Genomic DNA, 14160 nt, shown 5'->3' with positions numbered 1-14160 from the left:
AAGAAACTGATTAGAAGTAACACAAATTTAAACTTAAGGACTACTAGCAATTAACTGACATGTCAGCTCTAGACCAGTTTAAATCTACAAAAACTTATGTTCCCACTTTATGTAAAATCAATCACAATTCTTCCTATACGGAGTTGAAAATCACGGTACATCATAAGTCATACAATAAGAAAAAACCCGTCATGCAAAAAAAAGTATAATTTCTATGTAAAGACCCCATGAGCGAATATTTGTTAATACTAAAAAATACTATTTTTAACGATTGACAACGATGTGTACTTGTGTATGCATGTGCACCTGTTTTTTTAATAAATAAACCCCAGTGACACGTATGGCAATACCGCCTGCATAAGTCAAAGGTGCGACTTCTTCGAGTCCCGCGGAGGGAAAGACCAAGTATTTGCTTCGCAAATTCGACAGTTCTAGCATCGTTGGGAATTTGTCATATTCTGAGAGTTATGTATAATATTTATTTGTTGTGATATGTATCGTTAATTTGATTCTCTATCCTACATAACAAACACCTAGATTAGTTGTCCCGTAGTACCATACATCGTGTACTAAGATCAAACAATAGATTTTTCCAACGAGAAGGAATGACCCGCCCATCGAAAGCTATATTAATATAGCTCGGCTGGCCGAGTGGTCTAGAGCGCTGCTATTTGCGCACGCGTTTTGCTAAGTATGTCACAGAACTATGAGTTCGAGTCCCTCGTAGGAAACAACTGAAAATTTGCTTTATATATTTGGCAGTTCTAACGTCGATAGGAATATTTCAGACCAATCCCATCATTTATCATTTAATTGTTTTAGCACATTACGTAAAGTATGTTTGATTTGAACTGTTAAATTTTATACATCATACGAGAATGAAGTTGCATTTTTTTGTTGTTGAGAACTTACGGATGTTGCACGTTTTATAGTGCAAAACTTCCTATTTACAATAATTGGTACTGACACCAAAATACGAAAACAAGAAAAATAAGCAAGACACATATGATATGAGCACATGGAACCTAGATGAAAAAATATCAACAAAAAAGCACCAAACGGAAACATAACAAATTAAACAAAAGTGAATAAATTGTAAAGATTAGGATTCAAAATAATAATACGGACCCAAAGCTTCCTAACCTACCGATGTCTTACCACAATTTGTGTCTTTCTTTAATTGTAGAATTGTTATTCTGTCACCAAAAGTCGTAACTGCGAAAGGAAACAATGGCTTTCCCATTCCATGTAACTACATATGCAACATTAAATGAAACGTTTTTTTTTTTATAAACATCTTTTATTGAAAGAACATGTAAAAAAAGTCTCTCAAGTAGTTGCTGTTACTAAGCAAAGGTTTTTCGATCATGTCTGATGTAAGATCCACCAAAGATGTAGGAGAAGTAGTCTGACACTTCGATGTCATTCAACCTCTCGTTCAGTCGAATTCTGAACTCACCATTCAGCATTTCTTGTTTTTCAATGATTGATTGCTCATAGACTTCATGTTTCTGGTGCCCAAAACTCATTTCGTTGTAGTTTGAAGCTTTCCTTGAACTTAAGGTTGCGTTCAGCTCATATTCCGAAACAGGAATGTGGAAACAACCCAAGTCCACTTTAAGAGGTTTGATGACAAGGAATCTGAGTGAGAGTCGAGCACATCCAGAGAGACCCTTTTCATACTCTAAGTTGTACAGTTGCAAACAAACACTGGCTAGATGCTTGACAAATGGAATGTGGAAACAAACAGCTGGAGGGTTCCTGACTGTGATCAGACAAGATATTAAATTAGTTATCAATGAAACGTGACACATAAATCTGCAACAAAGACTAATCAAGATCAAGGGAACCAAGATTCTAGAGGAAATCAAAAGAATGCAATTCAGGGACAAAGACCAGACGTGAAAAACACACACAACAAAGGACAAAAATAACTGAAATAATACATATGAACTAATAAAAACAAATGATCAACCGGAATCCACTAAAAAATAGGAGCATGGACCAGGTGCACCAGTCGGCTAAGCTTTCTCTGGTTTTCTAGAAACAACCACCGAGTTGCTCATAAAAAAGTCAAGTCCAGGATAGACAGAAAAGGAAATCAAAAGTATGTTACTTTGAACAAATTAGTTTTCATGTTAAATCATGTTTTCATACCCCGTAACGGTCCACGAGTTTATGGTGACGACCATAAAACTTCTGTAGTGATGACTTCAGTCTTGTAGCAACATAACCTTGTTCCAGAAGCCTAATTTCTGTGTGTGTGTCTGTTTTCTCTGTCCAGTCCTTATCCTCGCAAAATGTAATATTTTGATTTCTGCTCAAATCATGGTTCCCTTGATAATTTTTCTATACCTTCATAACTTCCTTTTGTGTGCATCATCCCGAAAAAATACGATAAAAATAGAAAGGAAACCGTCGTATACTTCCACAAAAAAGGAAAAAAAAACATTAAAAATTGATAAAAATAGAACGAAAGCATCATTAAATATCCTCGAAACTTACATAATTTATTCATTAAATAAAAGAAATGTGCGTTTTTGTTGAGAAAATAAGTCCTATGTAACCTCATGTTTAGTAATGCTTACTGGAGACTTCCTTGTGGTAAACAACATTACCACCCCATGTGACTGTTAGAAGAACACCACTCTCTTTCTTCAGGTATTTAACTGTGATACAAACTGAAAGAACACTATGATAATCATACATCTAACACACTAACTATGTATTTTTTGCCTCAATACAGCTTCTTCAGTATGTAACTTTACCCATAATGATATTTTACGACTTAATAGCATCGACAGCCCTTGTACAAATCAAATTATCAGGATGATCTTTATTTATCTTTCATGTTTTACATTCTCGTTTGTATGCTATAACGTGTACTCTTCTGTTTTATTTCTTACCTTCATTGTCGATGTGGAAGTGTTTGATACGTTGACAACAACCACAACTACTGTTAGCGCATTGACATCTTCCTGTGACGGGAGAGGGTGTAAAGCGTAATGTATTGTCCACTGTCATGGCACCTACAAACACATTTATATATTACTTTATTATTAAGTCGTTTATTAGCCAAAACAGTAATAAACGATATTCAGTAAAATTACCATATAAGCTTGATATTAAAACTGGACATTATTATTTAACTATCTATTTTCAAATAGTTTTAACATTTGATATAATTGAGCTGAATACAAGAAAAACTTAATTCAATACCTTCTAAATCGTTCATCAACTTTCTATCACCAGTCACCAAGAGACCATCTTTTATCAACTGTCCACTTCCAGTCTCCGGCAAACCATAACATATTGATACAAGTAGAAGTACCGACGTAAGAAACAAAACCATTTCTTTCATGGTTGTTCTCTTTGTTTTTAAAATCAGAATCAGTGAATGTCGTTCAAGCTTCAAAAATATTTTTTTAAACATACATTGAATACCAAATAACGTACTTTCAAGGAAGTAATTTGAAAAGGAAATATTTGAATTAGAATTGAACTTCAATGATTCACTGCCATTGAATAAATCATCTGATCTTACAAACATTTCCTATAATTCATTTGATATCCTCCCAATATAAGTACAGCTAATATCGATACAACACAAATGGCACTTTGTATTAATTTGAAATTCCAAATTAGAAACAAGTTAAATAAAACTGTGCACTTGTACATAAGCATCATAAACTAATGTTTGTCTGCGTGAACAATATTTTATTCATCTAATTAATCAGTCAAGTTTAATGGTGACATTAGGGGGTTTAAAAGTGGTGCCATTAGGATAGAGGAACGACCAACCATTTGCTTCGCAAATTTGGCAGTTCTAAGTCGTTGGGAATTTTTCAGACTCTTCTATAAGTTTACATTATTTTCCCTGTATCAATTTGATCCGACGGAGCAGTGTAGCGAACAGATAAAGTCGTCACATTCTGAGACGTTGTACATTTAAACTGTTAAATGTTGTACAGTTTTTCATTTAGTAAAATTTAATTTGCTTTCGCGTATGAAGTTTCAATATTTTTTCTTCAATAACTCACTGATGTTACAAGACGTGATCTTAAATAAAAAGTAATCCACAAAAAAAAAAAAAACAAAAAAACAGAGAAACAAAAAGAACCAAAACGAAATGAATAAAAGTGAATACATCGATTTTAAACTCAATATTATATTACGGACCAAAAGCACGTTTCAATACTGACGTACTCGTGTATCTTACAACACTCTATGTTTTTCCACTATAAGTGTTAAATTGTTGAATTGTTATTTCATCATCCTCAAGACGTCAACATATAGAAACAGTGGACTTCATTCTATGACATATAGAAAGAATGAAACAGTAATTTTGAAACTTCTTTTATTGAAAGAATAATTAACAAAAGTCTCTCGAGTATTTTCTGTCCCTAGGTAAACTTTATTCGCTTCTGTCTGATAAACGACCCACCAAAGATATAGGAGAAGTAGTCAGACACTTTGATGTCATTTGACCTCCCGTTCAGTAGATATCTGAACTCGCCATTCAGCATTTCTTGCTTTTCAATGATGGATTGCTCAAAGACATCATGTTTCTGGTGCCCAAAACTTATTTCGCTGTTCGGCGCCTCCCTTGAACTTAAGCTTTCGTCCAGCTCATTTTTCGAAACAGGAATGTGGAAACAACCCAAGTCCACTTCAAGAGGTTTGATGACAAGGAATCTGAGTGATAGCCGAGCACATCCAGAGAGACCTTTTTCATACTCTAAGTTGTATAGCTGTACACAAACACCGGCTACATGCTTTGCAAATGGAGTGTGGAAACAAATAGCTGGAGGGTTCTTGACTGTGGTAAGAACAGACACTAAATTCATCATCAATTATATGTGAAAGAGAACTTTAAAACAGTTTTATTGTTATAACATGTTCAGTTTACATACTTTCCAAGTGCTTTTGATAAACTAAATAACATATTTCGACTATTTTTTTCAAATGCAAAACATTTTTTAAACTTTTTACATGCATGTGATCATGCAATCAGACCTAAGACATAAGATAATGTAGGCAAGAAAAATCGTATGAACCACAAATGATATAAATTATTTATCTATTTAAGTTAAGTTCATATTACAACTAAGTACCTTTGTTGTGTAATTAAGTCTGTAAATGAAAGGTTATACCAAAACTATTTAAAACAAAACATTTGATTAAGTATAACAAAGTTGAAGATATTCACTTTTTACGCTTTTTTTTGTAATGATTACTGGAGACTTCCTTTTTATAAACAACATTACCACCCCATGTGACAGTTAAAAGAATGTCACTCTTTTTCTTCAGGTATTTGACTGTGATACAAACTGAAAGAACATTATAATACTCATACAACATAGACACCAATATATGTACATTTTCTTGTATCTAATATAATATATTCCGTTATATTACTTTGCAACTATGGCATTTACATCATAAACATAGTAACGGGAGAGCATGATTTGACTCACAAAATTATACTCCGCCACCGAGGATCGAACCCCTAGACCGCTCGGTGACAAGCCGGCGACAAACCGATTCGGCTAAAGAATTAATCCTTAAATCTCACTTCCTACTACAGCGCAGGTAGGCCGTCGTGCCACAATAGCATCGACAACTCATTTAAGAATTAAATAACTTACATTTATTTTCTTGCTTCATTCTTTCGTCTTGAGTATTTAACCTGAAACTTGCTCTCTTACCTTCATTGTCGATGTGGATGTGTTTGAAACGTTGACAACAACCACAACTACTGTTAGCACATTGACATCTTCCTGTTACGGGAGAGGGTTTAAAGCGTAATGTATTGTCCACTGCCATGGCATCTACAAACACATTTATTTATTACAAGACGTTCATAAGCCACGAAAGTTACATGCGATATTAAGAATATTATACATGTAAGCTTAATATTAAGACTCGTCACTGACATTAAAATTTCGATTTTTAATGGTTTAAACACATATACATGAAAAACTCAATGCAATACCTTCTAAATCTTTCATCAACTTTCTATCCCCAGTCACCAATACATTATCTTCCTTTAAATGCCCATCACCAGACATTATCAAAATTGTCGGAAAACTCATTGTTTGTTATTGGCCTTGAAAGGCAAAATAATGAACAAGGTGAGCAATTCAGACTCATGGAAGCCTCTTGTTTATATCAGTACAAATTATATGTGTACAATACATATGGCACTTTGTAATAATTTTAATAAAATTAATAATAAGAAGAAGAAAACTAAGAAATTTAAAGAAAAACTTTCGCTCACACTTTCTGAATTATATGTACACGTATAAAAATGATTGGTTTTTTTTTTTAAATAGATGGAAATTTGGTGATACAAATCGTAAAAATTGTGCAGATTATGTTATTTAATCGGTCAGATTTACTGGTGACATTTAGGTTTAACAGTAAAAGTTGTAAATGTTAGCAGTGTTCTACCCAGTTAAGATATGAATATGTACACTGCACGCAAGTCCTCTACTCCAAAAAATGTAATACTTACCTATCTAAGCCTATTTGTAAAGGCAGTATATTGATATAACTTACCGTGTTGCTCCTTTTTTACATAAAGCATAAATTGTGATAATATTATGAACATGTAAAAACTTTACATGACATTTGCTTGAAAGTGATTCATACCTATTCCGTATGAACCACAGCACTCCCTGAATACCATGAATTAACGTCTATGCGTACTGCATCATATCGGACCTATTTAGTATCGGACGTTACTACTCCCCTGGAATTGTAGTGACCAATGCTGGTAATTTTGATGGTATTATCATTCTTTGATATGTACTTGGCTACCTTTCAGTTTCTGTGAGCATTCTTTCATTGGATATCGCATTCTGTCTATATGTTGTATGTCGAGGTATTCCATGAAGGAGAATTGGATGTATTACTGACTGAATTTATTGTGTGTTTATGTGTTGTTTATATCATTTCCGACCTTACATAAAAATATGATGGTTCGTATGAAATTAATTTAATCCCATCGCAGATTGGGAATTTTATCTAATTAAGTAGAAACAACGTTGATGGAAAAGGATAATCCAGTAAAGATAGAAACTATAATCTAAGAGACAGAATACGGCCAGATAAGTTTCACAAAGACCAATATAAACTTTAACATATATTATTGAAGTATGGCCTAAGTAGCGTCTTTTTTTTTCAGTACAAAAATTACGTAATTTATTCAAATATTTGATGCTTTGTATTAATGGAACAATGTTATCAGCTATTTCGAACATTATTTGTTATAATAATCAACGTTTCTACTAATTGTGACAACACGAAACAATGATCACCACGTTTGTCAATTATAAACAGTGGAACATTATTAAGAATATTATTTTTAATTTATTTATTCACCATACCATCTGAACACGATTGCATTCATTATGTATTCATTTCGTTTTTTGTTTAATTTTTTTTTGTTTTTTGTTTTTTTGTTTTTCGTTTTTGTTTTTGTTTTTGTTTTTGTTTTGTTTTTTGTTTTGTTTTGTTTTGTTTTGTTTTTTGTTTTGTTTTGTTTTTGTTTTTGTTTTTGTTTTTGTTTGTTTTTGTTTTATTTTTTTGTTTTGTTTTTGAAGTAATACCTGAATGAAATCTGCATCGTACGCATGATCTAAGCAATTCAGCCAGAAGATGTGCACGGTTTGTAATTATTGTTACTCCGATTTTCTGTTTAAGAACAAATCTCCAACACTGACAAATATATTGACAACAATTATTACTGTTGTAAGCACAAAGACAAGTACTGTAAACGGGGTAGGGTAGACACCAATGATAACTGTTGTAGATACACACAAGCATTGGTTACATTTACAGGGTAGAGTAAACAACAATATGTTTTGAATACATAAACATGCACTGCTAATGGGATAGGGTATACACCAACAAAAAAGTTGGTAGACACATAGACAAGTACTGGATACAGGGCAGGGTAGATAACAACAATAAAATTGTAGACACATAGACAATTACTGGGTACGAGTTAGGTTAGACACAAATACTAAATGATGTAGGCACGTAGATAGGCACTGGTCATTGGGTAAGATAGTCATCAATAAAGATTGATGACTGGCTCATAGAGCTCTAAGAACACAAAAAAACACATAAACGAGCACCGGTTACGGTGAAGGTTAGACTATACTGGACAGTACAGAGACAAGCGCTAGTTCAGTGTATGTTAGACAACATCGGCACAAAGACAAGCACTGGGTACGGTGTATGGTAGACAACCTCAGCATACAGACAAGGACTGGTACGGTGTATGGTAGACAACATCGACACAAAGACAAGGACTGGTACGGTGTATGGTAGACAACATCAGCAAACAGACAATCACTGGACACGGTGTATGGTAGACAACATCGGCACAAAGACAAGGACTGGTACGGTGTATGGTAGACAACATCAGTAAACAGAAAAGCACTCGAACGTTGTATGGAAGACAACTTCAGCAAACAGACAAGCACTGGGTACGGTGTATGGTAGACAACATCAGCAAACAGACAATCACTGGACACGGTGTATGGTAGACAACCTCAGCATACAGACAAGCACTGGGTACAGGGTATGGTAGATAACATCAGCAAACAGACAATCACTGGACACGTTGTATGGTAGACAACTTTAGCACACAGTTAAGCACTGGGTACGGTGTATGGTAGACAACTTCAGCACACATGCAAGCACTAGGTACGGGGTAGGGTAGATAACATCAGCAAACAAACAATCACTGGACACTGTGTATGGTAGACCAGAGAAACAAGCACTGCTAACGGTATGTGGTAGAAGGCATCAGCTCACAGACAAGCACTGGTTACGGGGAAGGGTATACAACAAAAATACAGACAAGCGCAGGTTAAGGGGTAGAGTATTAATATCACATATACAAGCACTGGTTACGGAGTAGGGTATAAACATCAGGCCATAGACAGGCACTGGTTACGGAGTACGGTATAAACATCAGGCTTTAGACAGGCACTGGTTATGGGTTAGGGTATAAACATCAGGCCAATAGACAGGCACTGGTTATGGGGTAGGGTATAAACATCAGGCCAATAGACGGGCACTGGTTATGGGGTAGGGTATAAACATCAGGCCAATAGACAGGCACTGGTTACGGAGTACGGTATAAACATCAGGCCAATAGACAGGCACTGGTTATGGGGTAGGGTATAAACATCAGGCCAATAGACAGGCACTGGTTATGGGGTAGGGTATAAACATCAAGCCAATAGACAGGCACTGGTTACGGAGTACGGTATAAACATCAGGCCAATAGACAGGCACTGGTTATGGGGTAGGGTATAAACATCAGGCCAATAGACAGGCACTGGTTATGGGGTAGGGTATAAACATCAGGCCAATAGACAGGCACTGGTTACGGAGTACGGTATAAACATCAGGCCAATAGACAGGCACTGGTTATGGGGTAGGGTATAAACATCAGGCCAATAGACAGGCACTGGTTATGGGGTAGGGTATAAACATCAGGCCAATAGACAGGCACTGGTTACGGGGTAGGGTATAAACATCAGGCCAATAGACAGGCACTGGTTACGGGGTAGGGTATAAACATCAGGCCAATAGACAGGCACTGGTTATGGGGTAGGGTATAAACATCAGGCCAATAGACAGGCACTGGTTACGGGCTATGGTATACAACAAAAACACTGATTATGTTGTACATCATATATCCAAGCATTGGTTTACAGTTAGGTTCAATATGGCCTATTTAAAATGTTCAAGACATGAATATCGCAAATTTTAATTAAAGCTTCATATAATTTATATTTTGATTCATCATAATTAATAACAAAACAATATATGTGTGTTGTACTAAAATAAATATAGAAAAACAATAAGCTGTGTCGACTACTCTCATACAGAATAATTCAGCTACAACTCAGATAACATAATAAATCTACATTACTAAACCATGATTTGACTTACAACTACTACTTTAAAATTTTAATACAATTATATTTTGGCTAACTAACATCTCGAAATACAATAGCTTAATGCGTAAAAATGCTACCATCCGTTATTGATTTGTAACCTTTTGTTATTTGTTATTTATAACCTGCCAATTAGAACTATTACAAACATTGATTAAACAGAATTTTGTGAAATGTACTGCCTACTGTTATAGCTTGCGAAACCATGACCTTAAATTGAGGTTAGCAAGTCAATTGAAATAATATGACAAAAAAGTGAAAATGTATAAATTTCTTGTAGGAAATGTCTGTAAAACATCAATATTTCCTCGTAAGACTCAAGTTACTTTGTTTTTGTGGGCAGAAAACCGTCATATTGAACTATAATGATGCATTTATACGTTGATAAGTTACAAGAACATACAATGCTAGCAAACACAAGTATAAATAGCTAATACAACCGGTACATAACGACATACATTCTGTATATGTTTTTAAGCATTACAATAAAAATGCATTGATATAGAAAGATAAAGTCACTGTGGAAATATTCCTATGCGTAATCCTGAATTTCTCCATACAATTCCAATATTGTACTATTTAGTGAATAAAACAATTTGCTATAAACAAATTACAGAGCTAGTATGATGAGCATGTCGATCACATGCTGTTAAAAGTGTTGTCTCACATTCTTCGTTTTATAAGTTTTACGAAATGTGCATTAATAACCCGTTATTGTAAGGTAAGTCAAAAGAAAAATACAGAATGGTATTGAGTAAAAAACATATATATAACAATTAAAAAGATATCTTGAGGCAACCTAATATGCCATGTAGAATCCAAGGAGATTCGCAATGGAATGTTTACCCGGAAGTAACCTACTGGCCACCAATACCACAACCTGAACCATCATGTCACAATTAGCGACTAAACAAATTGATTAAATCAATTTATCGTCAGTAGAATTGGCTTCCTTTTTGCCAATTCGAAATAGGTTAGGTGGGACTTTGAACTTTAAAAGCGCAATTCATAACTTTATAACACATTATGGTGTACTCAAGCCGCCAAAGTCTTTTCTGTACATTCAAACTAAGCATTTTTTTATTTAATACAGTAATACCATACATGCGAAAACAGTAGTTACAGGTGCTACGGTATACGAACGCCAAAATTTCTTCTAAATCAGCCAATTAAAAAAATATATTTGTTATCCCTGAATAAAGTTCATAGTTTATATGAGTACAGTATTTTGATTTCATTATGGAGTATGTCATATAACTATTTTATCTGTAAATACAGGTTAGTTGTCTTCTGTTATTAGAACAGTCCCGTGCAGCACAAGCAAACTCTCGTATAAAGTCATTCCTTACCTGCAAAATAAAATATTTAGTCATCAACACACAATATGCGTAACTATATAGATAGACGTGATTTATCGACAGTTCCCTAGCTATGTATAGATTAAAATTTCGATAATTCACACAGTGAAATAAAATCGGTAATATAAATTCACACTCGGACTTTCTCCCGCCAAAACGTCACAACAATAATATATCAATCCGCCGATCATAAAATTAAAACTTACGTTGAAATTGCAATAAATTATGGAGAAAATCTATATAACAGGGCAATTAACTGGTTATCGTGAATAATCAAAATATAGTGCCAAGAATGCTTGAACTCCTGCGCTGAACAAACTCGAGCTGAATCTCATTAAATCTTTGCGTTCTTCGGCACTCGTGATCGCATTGAAGTTATTCACTCTTTCCATTTCATTATCATTCTACTAATAGCCTACTCAGGGATATTATTTTCACCAGATGTTCATGTGAAGTTAATCTTCATAGGAGAAAAAGTTCAGGTGAAATCAAAGTGAACCGAACAGTTATCTGAATTCCCCTTAAATTTCATTTACATAATGATGTTAATCCATGACTTTCTGTATAAATCAAACGACTTTCATGTTAAATTAACGTATGGAGCTCGAATAACATAAATTTGATGTGAATAAGATTTGTTTGTGCCATGCAATTGGAAAGTATTCTTCTGAATGATGATGATTATTCAGCGAACCTTTCTGCAGACATTCCATTAATATAACTTGGTGTGGCAAACAGGCGAAAGCATAAATATTGTTGATACGATTTCCTCCAAGGTTTCTTTTTGTTGCTTGTGTTTTTCATTGGTCTGTTTCCTTTTGTTTTGTTTGCTTTTATTTTCGTTTTTGTTTTTCTTTTGTCTTCATTTTGTTTTTTATTTGTTTATTTTACCCTAAGCGCTATAAATTTGAAGAGGTGAAGTAGTAGTGGTATAAAATATTTAACTCTAAGAGGAAATATTTATGCAGCGAGAGCCTTAAGCAGGAAAATGCATATAGTCTTTCATAAACGAATATGCAATAACGGGGTTAATTCCTTTATTTAGTCTATTTCTGGAAAATTAGTCAAATGAACGTGTATATCCGTAAATGTAGTTATGAAGTTATTATGGATGGTTTAGGGCAGACAAAAAGTAACTTACAAGAATTATTTTACAGTAATCAGTGCCTGTTAATGGTGATACTTACAATAGTGTTATGATTACATCTTTCTCTGTCGTTAGGTGTACGGCATCCATTTTTCAGTATTCGGTTCGTATTATAGCCTTCGTTACCCCAATCGTACACTATATTATAAATGTTACCACCCTACGTGAAATAAAACAAAGAAAATTTGAAAAAGAGTGTAAAAAAGAAAGGAAATATTTTAATGACCACTCTGCATTAATTATATTATGTGTAGTTTAATCGACAGTCACTTGACAAATTAACTTACTTCTTCGTCCATGTAATAACTGATTATGTTAAGTGTTGCAAAATAATAAATATTTCAAAGACCGAAGTCTTCGAAATCGATAATCGTCAATTATTCTATGCCACTGATTTAACATAGAACACATATGACGGATATATAAGTGGTACATTTTGATCTCGTATGAAGCTAGAACTACGAAGCTATGACGGTAAACACGGCACCGATCTGCAGCTTAATGTGGAGTAGTAATATATAATTATGCAAATCATATGCGAATGTAAAGTACTGAAATTACGAGTGCAAGAAGTCGCTAACAATATTAACGACTTAATAAGATTGGTCAAATTCAATCCAGATAAATATAATTAGGTAGGAAGTATCAGGGGTAAATAGCTTTATACTAGAAAGGTCACAATTCCACTTATAGTATGTATATATTTCCTTATTGTTTTTTTTATTGAACAATTAATGGGTTGGTTGGTCTTTGGATTCTATACATTACAGAGTAACAGTGTTAAGTATTATTTATTAACTTCTATCCATTGATTCTCCATCAACTTCAACATTTTCAAATGATTATTTACAACTTACATTTTGAACATTTCCAAAATTAGTATACATGGTAATTGGACCTGGGTATTCTATGTTACATCTAATCACATAATCTGCCCACCTCTGGATATATCTACTCCATTTCTGAAATAAGTCAAATACTTACATTTTTGTATCATTCCACAACAGGTGAGTGAGTGATAATTATCAGTCCTATAAGAATCAGGCAGTGGTTAATATCTACTATCTACTAATTACCTGAGACAACGACGACTAGTTGGTATCGAGGGGTGATAGATTTACTGTTTACCAAATGAACAGTCGACAGATGTTTTATTATATTGAATCGTAATGATGTCTTCATAATAAGCGACCATGATTGTCATCTGATCACGCTGTTTCGAATATTCACATTGTTTTAGAGTAGAACCGAAGAACATCTGGGCTTTGGATTAGCCAAAAAAAAAAATCGACGAAAAACTCCGCGAAATAATCCCCGTCAATAAAACTGTTCATCGGGTAAACAGAACAATCAAAAACGTTTGGAGTAACTAATTAAAATGTTACACTCCATTTAGAAAATAATGGCTGAAGTGTAATTATATAGTAATGTAACTTCACTATTTGTCCAGCAGTATCCTTCCGATAACTTAAAGATAATTTTATTTCATTAAAAATCAATGTTAATTAACATTTAAAAGATTCAATAAACTTAATTCAAAACTCCTATTTTCTAACATTCTAACATGTTAGAAAATAGGAGTTTTGAATTAAGTTTATTGAAATGTAATTTAATTAGTGATAGAGAGAAAAAATAGGGATTGTTTCAAACAGAGAAGACTTCCTTGAGAGAA

The 14160-nt window shown here is 34.0% G+C and overlaps 2 protein-coding genes across 4 annotated transcripts in view; both read right to left on the bottom strand.

Moving 5' to 3' along the window:
- Positions 1 to 1278: 1278 nt before the first annotated feature.
- On the bottom strand, positions 1279 to 5841 carry LOC148618763 (uncharacterized). Its single transcript, XM_088576869.1, has 7 exons — positions 5709 to 5841; positions 5217 to 5330; positions 4473 to 4819; positions 3220 to 3553; positions 2907 to 3029; positions 2589 to 2681; positions 1279 to 1765 (listed from the first exon to the last, which is right to left on the bottom strand). The coding sequence occupies exons 1-7, from the start codon at positions 5824 to 5826 to the stop codon at positions 1347 to 1349; spliced, it is 1548 nt and encodes a 515-aa protein (XP_088432995.1). The 5' UTR covers positions 5827 to 5841; the 3' UTR covers positions 1279 to 1346.
- A 3936-nt stretch (positions 5842 to 9777) lies between these two features.
- The window catches only part of LOC148618762 (uncharacterized), a 33649-nt gene continuing 29266 nt past the window's right edge, over positions 9778 to 14160 (bottom strand). For all 3 annotated transcript variants that reach the window (XM_088577950.1, XM_088577949.1, XM_088577952.1), the window contains 3 exons: positions 13346 to 13450; positions 12529 to 12648; positions 9778 to 11332 (listed from right to left, as the gene is read on the bottom strand). In XM_088577950.1, coding sequence (XP_088434076.1) covers positions 11246 to 11332; positions 12529 to 12648; positions 13346 to 13450 — 312 coding nt within the window. In that variant the 3' untranslated portion in view covers positions 9778 to 11245. The remainder of the gene's footprint in view (positions 11333 to 12528; positions 12649 to 13345; positions 13451 to 14160) is intronic.

This window comes from Perna viridis, chromosome 4, assembly GCF_037379345.1.
Source record: "Perna viridis isolate PV_CMFRI_1.1 ecotype Kerala chromosome 4, ASM3737934v1, whole genome shotgun sequence".
Lineage (NCBI taxonomy): Eukaryota > Metazoa > Mollusca > Bivalvia > Mytilida > Mytilidae > Perna > Perna viridis.
This window is presented reverse-complemented; position numbering and strand designations above follow the sequence as displayed.